General features: G+C 45.8%; 2 protein-coding genes across 3 annotated transcripts in view; one reads left to right on the plus strand and one right to left on the minus strand.

Moving 5' to 3' along the window:
* PDLIM4 (PDZ and LIM domain 4) overlaps nucleotides 1-21,094 on the minus strand; it is a 316,081-nt gene that overhangs the window by 235,065 nt on the left and 59,922 nt on the right. For both annotated transcript variants that reach the window (XM_068277460.1, XM_068277459.1), the window contains exon 2: nucleotides 3,444-3,598. In XM_068277460.1, coding sequence (XP_068133561.1) covers nucleotides 3,444-3,598 — 155 coding nt within the window. The remainder of the gene's footprint in view (nucleotides 1-3,443; nucleotides 3,599-21,094) is intronic.
* P4HA2 (prolyl 4-hydroxylase subunit alpha 2) overlaps nucleotides 1-21,094 on the plus strand; it is a 634,411-nt gene that overhangs the window by 135,377 nt on the left and 477,940 nt on the right. The gene's annotated exons all lie outside the window — the stretch shown is intronic.

Below are 21,094 nucleotides of genomic sequence, written 5' to 3' on the forward strand. Positions count from 1 at the left end.
GTCGATGAGTACTTCTAAGTCCTTTTCCAAGTTTGATGTCCCTATCTGTATCCTGTTTATTTTGTATAGTGCTAGACCATTGGTATGACCAAAATGCATGACTTTACATTTTTCAACATTGAATTTCATCTGCCATGTATGTGCCCATATAGCCATCCTATCCAGATACTGTTGCAATATGTCACTATCTTCCTGAGAGTTGATGATTCTGCACAATTTTGTATCATCTGCAAAAATAGCAACATTGCTTTCTACTGCATCTACTAGATCATTTATAAATATATTGAAGAGCACTGGACCCAGCTCGCCTCTGACCCCTGTGGGACCCCACTGCTAACAGCCACCCATTTTGAGTATGATCCATTGATCACAACTCTTTGTTTTCTGTCCATTAGCCAGTTCCCTATCCATGCACACAGACTATTCCCCAGTCCTTGCATCCTCAACTTTTGCACCAGACTTTTGTGGGGAACAGTGTTGAAGGCCTTTGCAAAGTCCAAGTATATCACATCTACAGCATTCCCAATATCCACATTAGTGTTCACTACCTCATAAATGCTGAGCATGTTAGTAAAACAGGACCTGTCTTTAGTAAGCCCATGGTGATGCTGAGAAATAAGATTATTTTCTACTATGAAGTCTTGTATAGTATCTCTTAGTAACCCCTCAAATAGTCTGCATACAACTGATGTTAAGCTTACAGGTCTATAATTTCCTGGATCTGATTTTTTGCCCTTCTTAAATAATGGGAAAACGTGGGCTGTGCGCCAATCTACTGAAACTCTGCCAGTTGAAAAAGAGTCATTTTCTGTGTATTTTCTTGCTTGCTGGTGTATTGAATGACCTTCTGTTGATAAGATGTGAAAATATAACCTAGGAATAAACTTGCCGCTGTGCACTCCTGCTCGCTCCTGCACTCACTCCCACGCTCGCTCCTGCACTCCCTCTCACCACTGATAAGTTCTCGCAACCAATAAGTCCTCAGGTGAATAATAACCGGCATCAACGAAATGCCGCGTCATTCACAAAACTCGATACTTATACGTCCATGCATTGCATCCTGTTTGTGTACTAATAGTACGCACAGGAAAGTTATGCGCAAGGATATCTTGTGGCCAAATAGTAAAATTACACCTACACACACTTTTTTAAATAAACCTAAATTTACATTTAAAATTAACCCCCTACCTCCCAGACTCCCCAATAGTTACCACCAAAAAATTGTACAAATATATATATTTATATATATACATAAATACATATGTAATGGATTGCGGAGATGCCGCCGCGCGGTCTGGCAGCGGGGCGGCTGTCTCCACGTTCAGACCTGCGGTTTCCGCACAGCAGCATGCGTCTGGTTTGCCTGGGCCTTCTAGTGCACACAGATGGAGAGCTACGCGCGCGCACGCTAGGAGGCAAGCCCTTTATGCCAGTAGGAGAGCGATCAGCTGATCCCATCGCGCTTACTGATTGGCTGAGTGGCGCAAGGCGGCGTGGAGGAGCGCTGCAGTATATATAGATCTTGCTGGTCAGTCTCAGGTTGTCTGCCGTTGCGAATACTTGTGTGAGCACTCAGACCTCAGTCAGATCCCACAGTGTGTTAGAACCAGGTGAACCTGGGAATTCACACTTAGCCAGATTACTGCTGCGTTATACTTTAGACCAGTTCCGGGGTGTTGAGACCAAGGACCTCACACCCAAGCTTAGGATCACTGTGTCATTACTGTTATTCTCTAGACTAGTTCCTGGGTGTCGAGACGAAGGACCTCACACCTCAGACTAGGACTGTGCTTTATATCTGTTATGACTATTTGCTCTGTCGACCTCTCTCTTGCTTTCTGATTCGGTACCTCTGCATATCTGCCTACCTGTTGCCAAACCCTGCCTGTACCCGGTTACCGAATCAGCCTTCTGTCTCTGTAACTTATCTGCTCGTGTGTTGCCGACCTGGCCTGCCTGACCTTCCAGGCTGTCACTCATCCCTTGAGTGCTCAGTCTATCTGTACTAGCTGTGACACTATTCCACCAAGTGTCAGTTAGCTGTTAGGACTCCTGCTCCTCAGAGAGTCCGGCCTGCTAGCAGCCAATGGCCTCTACTCCTCTGGAGTCCCCTGGCTGCAGTACAGTCTATTATCTGATCACCAAGTATCACTGGTTGCCAGGTTCTATCTATTCCCCCTCTCTCCTGAGGGGCAGATGGCCCTGCACAGCCGAGACCACCTTCCCCTCAGGTGGTTCTTGGCTGAGCTGCCTGTGTCTCCCGCCTCACGGGAGATAGCCTACAGCTACACCAAAACACTTACACTTCATTAGGTGTCCAGAGGTTAGTCATACTTGTATTATTGGTGATTCTGCAGATCATCCATAATCAAGTATACATCTGTATTGTTGATGATTCTGCAGATCATCAATAATCAGATTCTCTCTGTGTGCTGACACCAATTGTTACAACATAGTTATCTTAGGGACTGAACTTTTTTAATATCTATGTCAAGAGGGTATATTACTGTTACTTTTTAAATTATGGGCTTGTGATTAGTGATGGACGCAAAACTGAAAAAATGCACCTTTATTTCAAAGTAAAATATTGGGGCCATACAGTACATTGTACTAGGAAAATATTTTAAACGTTGCAATAACCAGAACAAATGGGCAAATAAAATGTGAGGCTTTTATTCACAGTAGAACGTTTTATTTTAAAACTATGATGGGCGAAAACTGAGAAATAATGCATTTTTTCCATTTTTTTCTTATTATTCCCATTAAAATGCATTTGGAATAAAACAATTCTTAGCAAAAATGTACCACCCAAAGAAAGCCTAATTGGTGGTGAAAAAAACCCAATATATAGATAATTTCAGTGTGATAAGTGCTAATAAAGTTATTGGCAGATGAATGGACACAGCGCTGAAAGGTGAAAATTGCTCTGGTTTTTAAGGGGAAAAACCCTTGGAGGTGCAGTGGTTAAACCACCAACAAGCAATAATACACTCAAAATAGTTTGGATAGTACTTTATCACCTATTTTTATTACTTTTTCAATTACAAAATGCTGAAAATGTATTTTAAAGGGCAGAAGAAAAAATATCTTCTAGGAGAAAACAAAGGAGAAAAAAGTGAATTGCATATGACCCCAGATATCAGTGAGGATGTGGCCTATGCAGTTCTTGAATCCATAAAGAGAACCCATACTTGATGTAAAATATGTCCCACAATCAGCAAGTGAAGCCACACCAGTGAGGCGTGGAACTCACTTCATCAAACAATGTATAGAAATACAAATTATGTTTTTATTGCCATTACATAAACCATTGATGTCATTGTTATTCTATTTTAATGCTTATTTCAGATTGACAAGTTTTATTCATGGTCACCTTTGTTGAAGACACAAGAAGCATACATATTTCTTCTTAAAAAAGGAATAATAGTAGAAATTGTACAAACCTGTTCAGGAGGACCAGTGTCAGGTGGCTGGAACAGGCCTTAATCTTGTTCTGCGCCTGGAGATGAGTCATGTTTTCTGTGCTTTCTCCATTGATTTCCAAGATAACATCTCCTGGGCATAAGTTAGCCAGTGCAGCCTTGCTTCCCGGATTAATCTGTGGAGGGAGATGAACAAAAGGCAGGTGGTGTCAATGCAACACACACTACACTGCAAACAAAGAAAAAACACATCCTATTGTACTAAACAAATAATGAACATGCTTGCAAAACCTGAACTGTTCTTATCCTATACATTCATTCACATGGGGCTCTGACAGGCCTTTTATTAGAATAACATGATTTATATGGAAACATCTGAATTTTTACTTCTGAAGTCCTGACTTTTTTTTAATACAGTACACTAAACATTTAGAATAAGTCAATGCAAGGGACAGGACTTAAACTTTCATAAAATCTTATTCTTGCTGCAAGTTCATGTATTTGGACCACATTGTATATTCATTATATTTTCAACACTGCTGATCATCTACTATGACTCTGGTAAGTGTTACAATCTCATTACTCCGGTTCATGTTGCAATCTAATTTTCTTTTATTGTTTAATAATCCAGGCCAGGTCTGCTGTATTACTTATATCAGTGTTTTTTAACCGCTGTTCCGCGGGACACTAGTGTGCCGCGAGATGTTGCCTGGTGTGCCGTACGGCAGGGGTCCCCAATCACCGGGCCGCGGCAGGTCTGGCCTCTCGCTCCTCTCCTCCCCGCGGCTGCCGCTCCTGTTACCTTATGAGTGGGCGGCCGCTTGTCCGATTAGATTCCCCTGTAGCCGCTCTCCTCAGTGGCATCTCCTATGATGTGATGAGCAGGAAGCCGTACAGCGATTCCCATGGTAACGGCGATGCATATCGCCGCTACAGGAAGCCGCTGTACCGCTTCCTGCTCATCACAGCAGCCGGCGAGCGCGCTGCTGTAATAGGAGATGCCACTGAGGAGAGCGGCTACGGGGGAATCTAATCGGACAAGAGGCCGCCCGCTTATGATAAGGTAACAGGAGCGGAGGGGGAGGGGCATTACCTACCCATACTAGGAAGCTATACTGGGCACTATACTGGGGCACTACCTACCTATACTGGGCACTGTACTAGCTATACTGGGCACCATACTGGGCACTATGCTAGCTATACTGGGCACTATACTAGCTATCTGGGCACTATACTAGCTATACTGGTCACTACCTACCTATACTGGGCACTATACTAGCTATACTGGGCACTTTACTGGCTATACTGGGGCACTACCTACCCATACTGGGCACTATACTGGGGCACTACCTATCCATACTGTGACTATACTAGCTATACTGGTCATTATACTAGCTATACTGGGGCACTATACTAGCTATACAGGGGCACTATCCTAGCTATACTCGGGTAACTATACTAGCCATACTGGGGCAACTAAACTCCCTATACTGGGGCAACTATGCTAGCTATTCAGCCGCACCCCAGCCCCCCTCCCCCCCATAACCCGCTGCACACGACACTGTCCACTAGGTCGTGCAAACACCCGCGCTCCCGCCGTTCCCCGGAGAAAAATTTTGTCAGAAAGTGGTCCCCGGGCCGGAAAAGGTTGGGGACCACTGACTTATATCCTCCACTGATCTCTAGCCCCAAATAACCTTAGTAAATCAGGTATCTGAAGTGTATTAGAAACAAATGAGTGCAAAACTAAGGCTGTGGAAAACATTTATAGAAAAACAAAAGTTTGCTTTCTTAACCACTTGCCGACCGTACACTCATATCGTGCGGCGGCAAAGTGGTAGCTGGAGGATCAGCGACGCAGATCCGCGTCGCCAGGTGCCTCCCTAATTAATCAGGAAAGGCCGCTCCTGTTAGATCACGGAGTGAGTCTCCGTGAATAGCCTGCGAGCCGCTGATTGCGGCTCGCAGACTAAATGTAAACGTAGGAGACATTTGTCTCCTTTGTTTACATTGTACGGCGCTGCTGCACAGCAGCGCTGTAAGGCAGATCGGCGATCCCCGGCCACTCAGTGGCCGGGGATCGCCGCCATGTGTCATACTCACCATCGGGGTCCTCCTCGGAGCTCTCGGGGGCGCCCTCTAGTGCGCACGCGCGGGGGCTCTCTGGTCCTTGTAGTCCCTCTTCCTGCACGGCGTTTGGCGCTGCGCGCAGTGCGCATGCGCACAGTGCCGTGCGCGCGCGCGCGTCTGCGCGCGCATAACCATATGCGCGCGCGCATGCGCAAACGGGGGAGCGCGCTCTGCGCATGCGCAGAGCGCTAATTTCGGCGCCAATTCACAGTATAAAAGCAGCACTGTCCCTAACTGCAGTGCTGCTCGTTCTGATCAGTTTGGCTAGCCTGTTGGTGAACCGTTGTTCCAGTTCTGCTGATTTCCTGATTGATCTCCTGTTGTGACCCCGGCTTGTGACCCCGACTACTCCTGACCTCCGCCTGCCCTGATCTTTGGCTTGTCTTCTGGATAACCGTTGTCTGCTGCCTGCCCTGACCCCTGGCTAGTGACCCCGACTACTCCTGATCTCCGCCTGCCCCGACCTCTTGGCTTGTGACCCCGATTTGTGCTGATCTCTGTTTGCCTGGACTTCCGGATCTCGTCTGACCACTCCTGCTCCACAATTAGTGTCTCTGTTCTCCCAACCACTTGCTGAGACGATCCCAGTAGTGACCTGGTAGGGCACTAGGCAGCGAAGTTCCACATTCCCCTCCTGGGAGTGTGGTCCTGCATCCCCCTCAAGGGGGTGTGGGTGAAGACCCGTGGTCACCTAGACTCCACTACTGGGTAAAGTCTCTTCCATCGTGGGAAGGTCAACAGGGACTGAAGAGAATATCCAGTCAGTTCCTAACAGTAACGAGCAGCCAAGATAGACACTAGTGGAGCTCGTACCCCGGTGGAGATCCTGTACGACTTGGTTACCCAACTTCGAGTCTCGATGGACGAAGTACAGAAGGGATACCAGGAGATCCGCGACCAACTGCGTGCCCCTGCTCCTGTCTTGGTTCCTCCTGCAGTCCCTGCTCCAGCAGTTGTTCCCCCGGCTCATAACGAACCCACTCCGGGCCTAGGAGAAGGAGCCGCAGCATTGCTTCCAGAGCCCAAGTTACCCCTACCGGAACGGTTTTCAGGGGATCGATCCAAATTCAGATGGTTCCAGAGTGCTTGCCGGCTTCATTTTTCGCTTTTGCCTCGCACCTTTGCTAACGAGGAGATCAAAGTGGGAGCAGTCATCTCCCTTCTGCAAGGAGAACCCCAGGCATGGGCCCTTCGCCTGGTGGAACAGCGGCACCCATCCTTACTGACCCTTGACACCTTCTTTGAGACCATGTCTGAGGTCTTCGATGATCCAGGAAGAGCGGCGTCAGCTGAAAACGCGCTCCAAGCCCTGCGACAAGGAAGGAGACCTGTCGAGGACTATGTCTTGGACTTCCGTCGCTGGGAGGCAGATGTCGACTGGAATGACTCCGCTCTGAGCTTTCAGTTTCGCCAGGGTCTCTCAGAAGCCCTTAAAGATGAACTAGCCAGGGTTGGGGTACCAGGCACTCTAAAGGAGCTTATTCGTCTCTCTATTCAAATAGACAGAAGACTGAGGGAGAGACGAGCCGAACGCTCCGGTTCAGTCAGACCGGCCTGGAATCTACCTACTCCCAAGACTCTTTCTACTCCAATACCTCCTGTTCCTGTGTCTTCAGATGAGCCAGAACCCATGCAGATTGGCCTTGCCCGACCAGCTATTTCACAAGAGGAGAGACAACGTCGGAGATCATCCAACTTGTGCATGTACTGTGGGGCTTCCGGACACTTCCGCAACAACTGCCCAGTCAGACCGTCTGGTGAGCCTGAATTAGTGGGATGTGCTAGTGGTTTTCCTGTTCCTCCACTGGCCTCCTCTCATGTCCCGCTTACTCTCTCATTACAGGGCCCGCACGGAAAGACCGCAACTATTGAGGCCATAGTGGATTCTGGAGCCTGCTCTTGCTTCCTGGATGTTCAACTGGCACAGCAACTACTCCTTCCTGTCCGCCGCAAGAGTCAACCTTTATCCATTCAGTTGGCAGATGGATCTGCTATTTGCTCCGGTCCTATCATCTCCGAGACACTACCACTCCTTGTTTCCATCCAGGGAGAACATCAAGAATACTTGAGTTTCGACCTTCTGCCTTCTCCTCTGTTTCCGGTCATCCTGGGGATGCCCTGGCTAAGGACTCACAACCCTATTATTAATTGGGCTTCTCGTGAGGTTTCCTTCAGTTCCAACTACTGTCTTCGTTCATGTTTTCCTCGAGCTGGGTCCTTGTTCTGTATGGACTCACCCAAGAAGGACATTATCCCAAGGGTCTATCACGACTTTCTAGATGTCTTCGACAAGTCCAAGGCGGATGCTCTTCCACCACACCGCCCATATGACTGTCCGATTGACCTCCAGCCAGGTGCTCCCATCCCTTTCGGCAGAACTTATCCACTTTCGGAACCCGAGACCCAGATCCTCAAGGAGTACATAGAGGAAAATCTCCAAAAGGGGTTCATTCGACCTTCTACGTCTCCCGCGGGGGCCGGGATTTTCTTTGTGGAAAAAAAGGATGGCTCCCTTCATCCTTGCATCGATTATCGGGATCTGAACAAGATAACCATTAAGAATCGATACCCTCTACCATTGATGCCTGATTTGTTCCAGCGACTTGGATCGGCCTGTATCTTCTCCAAGCTTGACTTAAGGGGGGCCTACAATCTGATCAGGATCCGCAAAGGGGATGAGTGGAAGACGGCTTTCCGTTCCCGGTTCGGACATTTCGAGTACCTTGTGATGCCTTTTGGCTTGTGTAATGCTCCAGCCACGTTTCAACACTTCGTCAATGATATCTTCAGGGATTATATTGACAACTTCATGGTGGTCTATTTGGATGACATCCTTATCTTCTCCCCTTCTCAGGAGGTCCATTATAGTCATGTAAAACGGGTCTTGGCCCGTCTTCGAACCCATGGACTCTATGCTAAGCCCGAGAAGTGTGAATTCCATAAGACTAACATCCAGTTTCTGGGCCTAAAGATTTCTCCAGGAGGAGTGGAGATGGATCCCCAGAAAGTCTCGGCGATCCTTGACTGGCCGGTACCTGCTGATAGGAAGGCCATACAACGTTTCATTGGATTTGCCAATTTTTATAGACGCTTCATCAAAAATTTCTCGCGGATTGTTGCACCCATCACTCAGTTGACCAGTACCCGTCAGTCCTTCCGCTGGACCCCAGAAGCCCAGTCAGCTTTTGAAAAGTTAAAATCGTGCTTCACTTCAGCACCCATCCTTAAACACCCCGATCCTACCAAAGCCTTCGTCTTGGAGGTCGATGCCTCTGAAGTTGCTATTGGAGCAATCCTCTCCCAACGCTTCGGTCCTAAGGCGGTCCTCCATCCAGTTGCCTTCTTCTCCCGGAAGTTGAATCCTTCAGAAAGGAACTATGACGTGGCGGATCGGGAACTCTTGGCCATTAAGGCAGCTCTGGAGGAGTGGCGATACCTTCTCGAAGGTGCTGAACATCCCATACTGGTACTCACAGACCATAAAAACCTAGAGTACCTCAGGACTGCTAAGAGACTCCGACCACGTCAGGCTAGGTGGTCACTCTTTTTCTCCAGGTTTACCTTCCACTTGACCTACCGTCCAGGATCCAAAAATATAAAGCCAGACGCCTTGTCCCGCATGTACCAGTCCGAGTCAGGCCCTGAGTCATCACCTGAGAACATCCTGTCTCCACAGCACTTCCTGTTCCTGCATTCCAACCTGATGGATTCTATCCGACAAGCTTCTGCGGGCTTGAGCTCGCCTCCGGATTTACCACTTAAAGAAGGACTCTACCTGTTCCAAGGGAAGATCTTTGTTCCCTCCGAGACTCGTTTGTCAGTCCTGCAAGCCTGTCATGATAATCAACTGGCTGGCCACTTTGGGGTTCATAAAACGCAGGACCTAGTACGGAGGAACTTCTGGTGGCCTGAACTATCTAAGGACTGCAAGTCATACGTGGCCTCTTGTGAGGTCTGTGCCCGTTCTAAGACCACTCGGGGCCGACCATGGGGTCTTCTGAAACCTCTTCCAGTGCCAACACAACCTTGGAAGGCCATCGCAATGGATTTCGTGGTGGATCTGCCACCTTCAGAGGGGTTTACCACTATACTGGTCATTGTCGACCGTTTTTCCAAAATGGCTCACTTCCTGCCTTTCAAACAAGTTCCGTCCGCTGCAGAGACAGCCCAAGCTTTCGTAAGGGAAATTGTCAGACTCCACGGTCTACCTGAGCACATCGTATCTGACCGGGGCACCCAGTTCACTTCCAAATTCTGGCGAGAGCTCTGTAGGGGTCTGGGAATTAGGGTCTCCCTTTCTTCGGGTTACCATCCACAATCCAATGGACAAACTGAAAGGACAAACCAGACCCTGGAGCAGTATATAAGGTGCTTTACTTCAGCCTTTTAGGACGATTGGTACCCACTGTTGGCCACGGCAGAATTTGCATATAATAATTCCATTCATACCTCTACTCAGCAGTCATCGTTCTTCGTCAACTACGGTTATCATCCTTCATTCTTACCTGATGTGAACTTTACCTCTGTCTGTCCCGGAGCCCAAGAAAGGATTTCTGCCATCCACGACAACATTAACACTGTCCATATTACTTTAAAACAGGCCCAGGAGAAGGGAAAAAGGTTTGCTGACCGTCGACGGAAGGAGAGTCCAGTCTTTGCCCCTGGAGACCTGGTCTGGCTCTCCACCGCAAACCTTAAGTTGCGTTGTGCCTCCAAGAAGCTGGCGCCCAGGTACATTGGACCTTTTCCAATATCTAAACAAATCAATCCAGTAGCATTCAAACTTACTTTACCTACTTCACTCCGGGTGCATCCCGTGTTCCACGTCTCTAGTTTGAAGAAAGTGATTCCAAATAGCTTCCCAGGCCGCTCCTCGGATCCACCACAACCAGTTGTGATTGACGGGATGGAAGAATTTGAGGTGGAGAAGATACTGGACAGCAGAAGAATTAGACAGTCGCTTCAGTATCTCATCAAATGGAGGGGATTTGGTCTGGAGGAAAACTCATGGGAACCTGCCCGGAATGTACATGCCCCTAGATTGGTCAAACAATTCCACAAGAGATTCCCTGGCAAACCTGGTCCTAGGGGCACCCGGAGGTTGCCCCTGGGAGGGGGGCAATGTCATACTCACCATCGGGGTCCTCCTCGGAGCTCTCGGGGGCGCCCTCTAGTGCGCACGCGCGGGGGCTCTCTGGTCCTTGTAGTCCCTCTTCCTGCACGGCGTTTGGCGCTGCGCGCAGTGCGCATGCGCACAGTGCCGTGCGCGCGCATAACCATATGCGCGCGCGCATGCGCAAACGGGGGCGCGCGCTAATTTCGGCGCCAATTCACAGTATAAAAGCAGCACTGTCCCTAACTGCAGTGCTGCTCGTTCTGATCAGTTTGGCTAGCCTGTTGGTGAACCGTTGTTCCAGTTCTGCTGATTTCCTGATTGATCTCCTGTTGTGACCCCGGCTTGTGACCCCGACTACTCCTGACCTCCGCCTGCCCTGATCTTTGGCTTGTCTTCTGGATAACCGTTGTCTGCTGCCTGCCCTGACCCCTGGCTTGTGACCCCGACTACTCCTGATCTCCGCCTGCCCCGACCTCTTGGCTTGTGACCCCGATTTGTGCTGATCTCTGTTTGCCTGGACTTCCGGATCTCGTCTGACCACTCCTGCTCCACAATTAGTGTCTCTGTTCTCCCAACCACTTGCTGAGACGATCCCAGTAGTGACCTGGTAGGGCACTAGGCAGCGAAGTTCCACATTCCCCTCCTGGGAGTGTGGTCCTGCATCCCCCTCAAGGGGGTGTGGGTGAAGACCCGTGGTCACCTAGACTCCACTACTGGGTAAAGTCTCTTCCATCGTGGGAAGGTCAACAGGGACTGAAGAGAATATCCAGTCAGTTCCTAACACCATGTGACAGGGGACAGCCATGTGACAGGGGATAGCGTCCTGTGCAGCCCGGATCGCCAGGGGTGAGAGGGAGGAGAGGGAGGGGGGGAATTTCGCCGCGGAGGGGGGCTTTGAGGTGCCCCCCCCGCAACATGCCAGCCAGGAGGAGCGATCAGACCCCCCCTGCACATCATCCCTATAGGGGGAAAAAAAGGGGGGCGATCTGATCGCTCTGCGTGCCAGCTGATCTGTGCTGGGTGCTGCAGAGCCCACCCAGCACAGATCACAAAAAATAGCGCTGGTCCATAAGGGGGGGTAAAGGCTGGGTCATCAAGTGGTTAAAACTCTGTAATATTAACAAGCGAACACATAATTGAATTCCAGCGGATCTGGAGGTGTGGCTAGCTTAGAGACAACAATGGATAATTTGCATATTTCAGCAGTGGTGCACTGGGAGACATCTCGGAGCTCACTCCAACCTGAATTATCGCAAATACTTTCTGTTTTAAGAAAGCAAACTTTTGTTTTCCATACCATTTTAGTAAGAGGGCTTCTGGGTCCATTGTAGCTCCTTACACACTCCTAGGTGAGCACGTCTATTAGAGCGCAGGAGATTTGGGTGCAGCCTGCGCCACCATAGACCGTAATGGGAGTTGTGGCTATAGTGGGGCACAGTGAGTAACTTTGGCGCCGTCAGAAGACAGAGCTGAAGTTACTTTTAAAGCACTGTAATATGGCTGCCAGCAACAGCTGGAAGCTGAATTACATCATTACCCACCATCCACGTGGACCTGGAGGGGGAATAGTAATTAACGCCGCAAGAACTTGTGCAGGAGCAGGGTAAGCCATATATCAGCTGTATCTTACGCCCAAGTCTCCCAGGCGGCAATTTCTCTCATACTCCTCCTAGGAGTTCTGGTTCACCATGAGCTTGCTGGGTACTCTGTGCCTTATAAAAAAGGATTCCCCAATTTATTGACCGAAACCTTACACTGCACAAAAAGGTAAAAAAAAAGACTTGTTCTCAAATAAAACTGTAAAAAAAAAAATCTTTTAGCCCTGGTTCACGCTGGACGGATGAAAAACTGACGTGGTAAGAACTGATCTATTTTCCTTTTAAACAGAACAGTTTTTACATTGGGCATCAGTTTTTACTTGGTTTCATTGAATTCCGTTGCACCCGCTTGGTACCTGCCACCATCCATTCAGATTGTCCACCGCCTCTGGCACCAATGTTGGCCTGCAAAAGAACCATTGGTTTGCAAAAGACAAATGGGAATCATCCATGAGGATGTATGATTCCCATTGGTCTATTGCAAACCAGTATGTGATGCCTATACGATTTTTTCAATGTCGAATTCAATATAGAATGCATCATATTTCAATTACAATATCAAAGCAGCAAGGACAGAGTAATTAGCTTTTTAGCTGTCAGCTCTGACCAAAAGGACTTCCTGAGCTTAACAGCACGCTGCTGACAAAAAGCATCAGTCAACTTTAAAAGCTCGTAAACCCAGCTCTCCTCTAAACTCAGTGGCTGCAAGATTCAGAACTCAACACTGCTGGCTAGAGTTCAAAGGAGATGACCATACATTTGTTTCCCTCTACCCAGCATTGTAACCCTAAAATTCATATTTGTTCATATTTCGAGCATTTCTAACTGTTGGGAATATTAAACCTGAACCATTTGTTTACATAACTAAGTTGTTAGCTCAGTCTGACACACACACTAAAGTGAGTTCCATGCAGATCTCATAAAGACGATAAGCAATACATGTTCTCAGTAAAACGTGACAGCTTAAAACATTTATTGAGAGGACTTCTGTGCACAGAGAAATCATTCTCTGCCTGATTTTGTCCTTTCTTAAAGGGGGCTGGAGTTTCCCCCTCTGGCACGGAGGGCATCAGCTCTTATGTCAGCCCCTGCCATCAGGATGAGGTTTTTAAGAGTCTGGTACAAACAGAGCTCTGGGCCTGTCCCTTGTTCCTCGATTTGTTGAATTCCAACTATCGACAAGCCAGCCGGACACTAGAACTCTGTCTTCAAAAAAAGACACACTACCGCTTTGTCTTATCTTTATAAATTGTTGATTGCCAGTCAGGTTGCAAATACCTGTTTTTCTTCCTTTTAGAAATAGCTAGTCCAAAGTCTCTCCACCTCGTTTCAATTTGAAGAGTGGTGGCGGCAAATTAACAGATTTCCAGCATGAAATCAATAACATTTTTGTACCGATTGTACATGCAATCAAGATTGTATGATGTATGGGCACAATCTTAAACGTTTACTTTGCTCACATTGTATTCGCCTTCAGAAGCCTCTAATGGATGAGACCTGGATAGCAATCGTGGCATAGTAAGACTGAATTGGTCGATGTTTGTCACACAATGGGAGCCTGATGCTTCTGCCGTGGCTCTGGATCGGTATCCCGATTCAGTGCAGGGACTCAAATGGATGGCAGCAGCAGTGGCAGAAGATGCAAATGGGTGGCTGAGTATCTTCTCAAATGCATGCAACGAGCTGCCTAGTGAGAACCAACACTGTGTTCTCATAGGCTAGTGTTAAGTCCATCAACCTTTGCCATGTCTTCTTCATCCATAAAAATTAAGCAGGATCCAAACTTGCATTCCATTAAGCAGAACAGACTGAACTGATCCGTTTCAAATGGACTAATGTGAACAGATCCCATTAATTAACATAGGATCCGTTCACATCCATAAGATCCCTTCCGCTAAGCAAAATGTTTTTTTTTTAGAACAGTGTGAACCAAGCTTTATTCAGTTAATTGAGGAAAATATACAAAGCACAAGGAAGTTGCATCAACTGGAACTGGATCAACTTTTGGTATAGTCAATTTAGATGTCAGCATCATTTCGGGTTATGTGACATATTTTATGGGGATGCTTTTATTGAGCACGGTGCCATAATGCACTAGCCTTGCTGCACTGGGTGCCCAGGTCATATCCCAGTCAGGGCACTATTTGCTTGGCATCTGTATGTTCTCCCCAAACCTAGATGGACTTCCTCTGGACACTCTAGTTTCTTACTATATCCCAAAAACATACAGGTAATTGGCTTCACCCCTAAAAAATTGGCCGTAGACTGTGATAGGCATATGACTATGGTAGGGATTCGATTTTGAGCCCCCCCTAAGGGACAATTAGTGACAAGACTATATATATAAAATCGCTGCAGTAGATGTCGGCGCTATATACCTAAACACTACAAAATAATAATAATTATCCTTGAGCATTCAACTACTGGCTACCAATCCCAGAATCCAGTACAAATTTGTATCTCAGTCCATTCTTTAGTGATGGATATGGAAGACAATAAAACCATCCAAGTTATATGAATAGCAATGCAGAATTTGTGAATTCTCATATGAGTGTCACCCATCAATCATATTTACAATGCAAAACTCGATTCATCAGTATACCAATTTTTAAAGGGAGTCTGCAGAGGCAAGCTAATTATCTTATCCGATAAACAAGTGTGTCTGTGCATTGTGGAAATCTGGCCTGTGGGAATGGAAAATGCTGTGTGTTTACCAAACAATGAATGCTCCATAACACATTTACATACTTGGAATATCTATCCTCCAGGCCATGCACATTACTCCACAATACTCACAGTGCTAAATTCTGTAACTGCAAAAAGGAGGCCATTCAACACCAGAGTATACAATGGAGGACATCTGGTTCCGAAGCTAGCTGAGCCATTTTTACCATGTGACATGTACATCATGTGGATGATGACGCTCAGTTCACACAGGTTACTGCATTTGTTTACCTAGCCCAAATCAAATTTGATGAGATTGCAACCAGTTTAATTAGGTGGCAATTGTTTTTATTATTGTCTGAAATCTTGACTTGTCACCTGTCTGCCTCTGCAAACTGAAAGACTACACACAATAAAGAAGCAGTATTTCTCAAACCTGTCCTAGTGACTCCCACACTGGGTATGTTTTGTAGGCAACCTCACCTATGCACAAGTGGGGTAATTAGTGTCTCAGCTAGGTGGATTCCTTGTAGGTGAGATACTAACTACTTCACCTGTGCATAGGTGAGGTTGCCTGCAAAACATGCCCCGTGTGGGAGTCACGAGGACAGGTTTGAGAATCACTAGTCTATAGTACTAACAGAACTGGCTGGCCATACACATAATGATTTTTTTGGAGGGCCTGGATTCATTTGGTTTCATCAGATCTCAGAGGGATCAATTGCCCTTAACATGTCTAAGGCTCAGTGCACACCGGGCGGATCCGCCGGCCGCATCTGCCTGAAAATCCGTGTGGCTAATGTATCTCTATGGGCTGGTGCACACCGGCGGTTTGAAGTTTTTAGCAAACCGCAAACGTGCCTCTTGCTGCACGTTTGCGGTTTGCTAAAAACCTCAAACCGCCGGTGTGCACCAGCCCATTGAGATACATTAGCCACGCGGATGCTCAGGCGGATGCGGCCAGCGGATCGCTTCCAAATCCGCTCGGTGTGCACTGGCCCAAATCTATGTCATCCGCACCCAAAACCGTTACCGTTTTGTGGATCTGCTAGCGGTTTTGGTGAGCACTGGGCCTGATTGATCATTTTCTGATCAATTTCTGCCCATTTATTAATTGAACAAGAGATTGAGCATGTCGTAAAATCTGCAAACAGCAGACAAGTGAGTAAGTGCAGAATAGCATCAAAGGCCATATAGCTTTGCACTGCATTGTAATGTACAATACTAGTGATTTTTGCAGAAATCCAATAGAGATCAAGTGGGCAAAATGGTAATATTGTTCACTATTACCCACCTAATCTTGGAACAGAGACTAACCAACTGCTCTCCAGATTGCACCACTATTAATCCATGTATAGCTAACAAAGACCACATTGCACAAGAGACTGAGTCACAATAACCACTGCCGTTACTTATAACAACAACTCTTTGCTACAAGTAGTCACTGGCACTAGCAACAATTCACTAACAGCTTTATGAAAATGTATTCACTTAGTCACTGCATCTAAGTGCCCCATGGTCCTTAAAGCAGCAGGCACAGCCATATTATTCCAGGAAAGAAAACACAAATATAAGTAAATAAATACTTGTACTATTTACATAACATACAGTATGTATTGTTGTACTGCCCATGTTTTGATTTCAGTGAATTTTATTTAGCAAACAAAAAGAAAACTGTACCGGGCATTTTCCATCTTTACTTCTTCTGACTGAAGCCACTCCTGCTATCTTCCCCCTGGACTCTTTTTGTCTCCTAGAAACTGCACTGTCATACCTAGCTTGCTTTATAAGCACATGTGAGCACATCATAGATCATATACTTCTCAGCCTTGTGTCACACTGAATTGCCCTCAGCCAATCAGTGAGGAGCAGTATTGTGTGTGTGTGTGTGTGTGCGTGTGTGTGCGTGTGTGTGGGGGGGGGACAAGCTTCCTTCTCGTTGGCAATGTACCAAATAGAGCCAGGCTGATTTTAGGTAAGATGTATTACAGCAGAAACATTTATGATTAGATTGGAATGCTTCCAATGCAGGGTAAGGATGCATAATAAACACAGAGCAGCGGGTAAATGGAATTTGATTTTGTGGCTGACAATCCCACTTTAATGGAGAACAGATCTGGAAATCGATCATATTATATTGCATAAATGTGAACATATGCATATGCTGCTCAGGCAAAGGAATCACACAGTTATGCAGCTGAAATTAAAAAAAAAACTGCACATCAAAAGCATCCAAGGGAAACATAACATAATGATTATTTTATGCTTGTGAATACATTAAAATACAACACATGCAGATTGCCAAGTTAGAAGCTCTACTTTTTGGCATCATGCATACACTAGGAAATAGCTGGGCAATGTTTACATTAACAAAACGTGATATAAGGTATTTACCGAGCAGTGTCACCCATCAATCATATTTACATTATGGTGAAATGTGGGATGGCTAAGAAAGTGCCTGTCACCAATACTGTGATATCAAATTCACAGGGCTCTGTTCTAACCACCAAACGTTATGCTGCACTCAAAATATCACACTGCACTCAAAACAAAACTGCCCAAATGCAAATAATAATAACAAGATCATTATAAATACAAGTGCCGACAAATAACACTCACATTCCTTCGATGTCAGCTAGACAACCCGATTTCTGCCATTTAATTTGAACTGACTGTTCACGATTAGGGATTAACAAATGTAAACTCAAGTGGCAACGAGACAACACTGATATTGATGACAAAGACCGGGAGGAGGATGACTTTATTAAATTAACAAAAAGGAAAAACGGGATATCTGAAACCATGCATATGGTGCCCGTCTCACCCGTGGATAATCTTGAGAGCAAAAAAGTGGATTTGGGGAGCACTAGAGCAATATAATTCGAATTGGCTTTATTAAAGACTCAGTAGCAAAAAAGAACATACATATATAACACATATCATATAAAACCCCCCATTAAAAATTGACAGAAGCACCTGTTTAAATGGCCATATTAGTCCTAATTGGAGTGCACTCCTTTTGTTAAGAACCAATTTGTGTACACATTAATCTTCAGGCCCATATATAGGTATGCTTCAGTTGTAACAACCAGGAATCCAGTGCGCAGTAATCACCTCTGTCACCCCGTTTGCAAAATATAGCAAGCCTCTATGACACATGCATATACGCATCCATTACAGGCCCTCTTGGGTCTAACCTCAATCCTAATGCTGGCTTAATCAAGTGTAACTCACGTAACCTCAGGTGAACCTTCTGCTGGAAAGCATCGTGGTGGGGTACCCTGGAGTTGGGTTTCTCAACCGCCACTGGCGTTTGTATGATGTCCGCTCGGATCACTTTGGTTATCGGCTATAAGGTAGAGCTCATCGGGTTCCGTATCTGTATATGACTAGTCGGTAGGAGAGGAAGGATGCGGAGGCACGGGGGACGCTGTAAGGCAGCTTCCTGGATCGGCGTCACACAGCACGTGACGCGTTTCGTCACTCTGGACTTCCTCAGACGTACTGCGCATGTGCGGAGCTTTCTTTTATAGCCACGCTGGGACGCATAGAGATACGCTTATACGCATGTCTTTACTTGAATGACATCTTATGGGCAAACTTGGAACTGCAGCTCAAGGGACCAAAAGTTCAATATAGACTATAAGAATGATTTTATATTCAAATCCTTGTTCAGGCCGTTTGGATATAGGCTTCCACATTGGTAGATCCACATGGATTCTTTTCTAAGCAGTTGTTTGTCAAAATCTCCTCTTCTAGGACTTATATTTAATTTGTAAATACCTTTTACTTTAAAGTTTGAAACATCAGAATTATGTACCGTTCTAAAGTGCATTGCCAAGGGATTCAATTTTTTCTTATCAATAGTGGTGCTTCTAATATTCGACAGATGTTCACCGATTCTTGCATTCAGTGGTCTATATGTCTTTCCAATATAGCTTAGATTACAAGGGCAGCTTATTTTATATATTACTTTTGAAGTTGTACAAGAAATAAAATCATTTATATAAAAAGACTTAGTGCCATCATAATTGGAAAAAGTATCTCCTGTTTCGACATGTCTACACATAGTGCAGTCACCACATTTGTACATGCCATTTCTCGCCACTTTTTTCTTCTTTGCTGTTACACTCCAGCCATATTCGCTTTTCACCAACAAGTCGTTAAGGTTTACACCTCTTTTTGCCGCTATGTGCGGGTAATCTCCCACAATTTTAGATATAATTGGGTCACGTTGAAGTAAGTGCCAATGATTTTGGAGAATCCCCCTTATTTCGTTATAATGAGCCCCATAGGTAGTCACCACACGACAAATTGGGTCCTGTTGATTGGCTGGAGTGTTGGTTTTATTGGTGGCTCCCCTTTTGAAAATTAATTCTCTTCTATCTCTGGTCAGTGCCTTTTGATATGCGGTATCAATAATTTTGTTGGGGTACCCTCTTGCCCTCAGTCTGCTCTTTAAATCACCTGCTTCTTTGATGAAGTCATCTAATCTGTTGCAGTTCCTTCTTAAACGAAGGAACTGACCTGTGGGCACCGCCCATTTCTGTGAAGGTAGGTGAGAGCTGCTGGCGGACAAAAGGGTATTCCCTGCTGATGGTTTTCTGAAAGAACTTGTAATCAGGGTGTTATTGTTCTTACTAATCGTTAAGTCCAGGAAGGAGATTGACGTAGAGCTGCTTGTATAGGTAAGATATATATTTTTGTCATTTTTATTTAGGTCGTCCACAAACATTTCAAGTTCCCAGTCTGATCCCTTCCATATCATGAACACATCGTCCACATATCTGATCCAGAGGGCGACGTGCTCGTCGTACCCACGCATGTCCCTCACCACCTCCTGCTCCCAATATCCTAGGTGGAGGCAGGCGTAGGCCGGTGAGCACGCCGCCCCCATGGTTACTCCTCTTTTCTGTCTATAGGTTGATCCGTTAAATTCAAAGTAGTTGTTATTTAGAATTAGTCTCATTAAGTCCAGAACAAAGTCAGCATGTCCTTCATAATCTTCATAATATTTAAATAGATAATATCTAAGGGCTTCTAGGCCCTTGTCGTTGGGAATAGACGTGAACAATGATTCAACGTCCAGTCCAACAAGGGTCCATGTTTCTTCCACATGCATACCCTCGATGCCACTCAGCACGTCCCCGGTGTCCATAACAAAGGAGGGTAAATTTTGTACTATTTCCTTAATTTTAAGGTCCACATATTTTGAGAGTTTTTCTAAGGGGCCGTTATTTCCTGATATAATTGGCCTCCCAGGGGGGGAGGTCAAATTTTTATGCGTTTTGGGCAGAAAGTAAAAAGTAGGGACTGTATATTCAAAAACGGTGAGGTATTTCAGTTCCTTCTCTGTAAGAACTCCCTCCAAGTATCCCCATTGCAATTTAAGGTTAATTTTATCCACTAGCTCTTGGAATGGGTTTGATCTTATCCTTTCATACGTTGTACTGTCATTTAATAGTCTTCTAGCCTCTTTTTCATAATTTAATCTAGTCATCACAACAACATTGCCTCCTTTATCGCTTCTTTTTATAACGATCTCTTTATTTGTCTGTAGTTCTTGTAGAGCAGAACGTTCATCTCTGGACATATTGTCCCTGTTTTTATGTTTCCAATCAATCATTTTTAGGTCTTCCCCGACTAGATCCATAAACATGGATGTATATCTATTGGAGCTTAGAGGGGGCATGTAGTTTGATTTTGGGCGCAGTTTGGTATGTATCATTTTTGGCTGTGACTGATCAGTTTGTTCAAACAGTGTTTCCAAATCGTAATCATCTACATCTATTGGGGATTTGGGGGTATTGGCTACCGGGGACGTGCCGGGGGCATCCGGGGCGTACATGCGCCTCAGCAGTACTCTGCGGAGAAATAGTTGTATATCTTTGAAGGTTTCGAACTCGCTGCCCCCCTGCTCAGGGCAAAATCCTAGACCCTTTTTAAGGACTTGTATCTGTGTTTCAGACAGTGGACTGCTTGTTAAATTAATTACGTCAAGTGAAGTTGTCTGGGTATCCGTAGTTGTCATTAACTCTTCTGGGCTCGTCTCTGTCTCGTCTCTACTCCTGTGCCTATTCCCTCTTCCTCGCTTTCCTCTACGTCTGTGTCTTTGCCTAAAAAACGGGGATCATTCTTTTTATCGTTGTTTTTTCTATTCCTGT

This window comes from Hyperolius riggenbachi, chromosome 3 (assembly GCF_040937935.1).
Source record: "Hyperolius riggenbachi isolate aHypRig1 chromosome 3, aHypRig1.pri, whole genome shotgun sequence".
NCBI lineage: Eukaryota > Metazoa > Chordata > Amphibia > Anura > Hyperoliidae > Hyperolius > Hyperolius riggenbachi.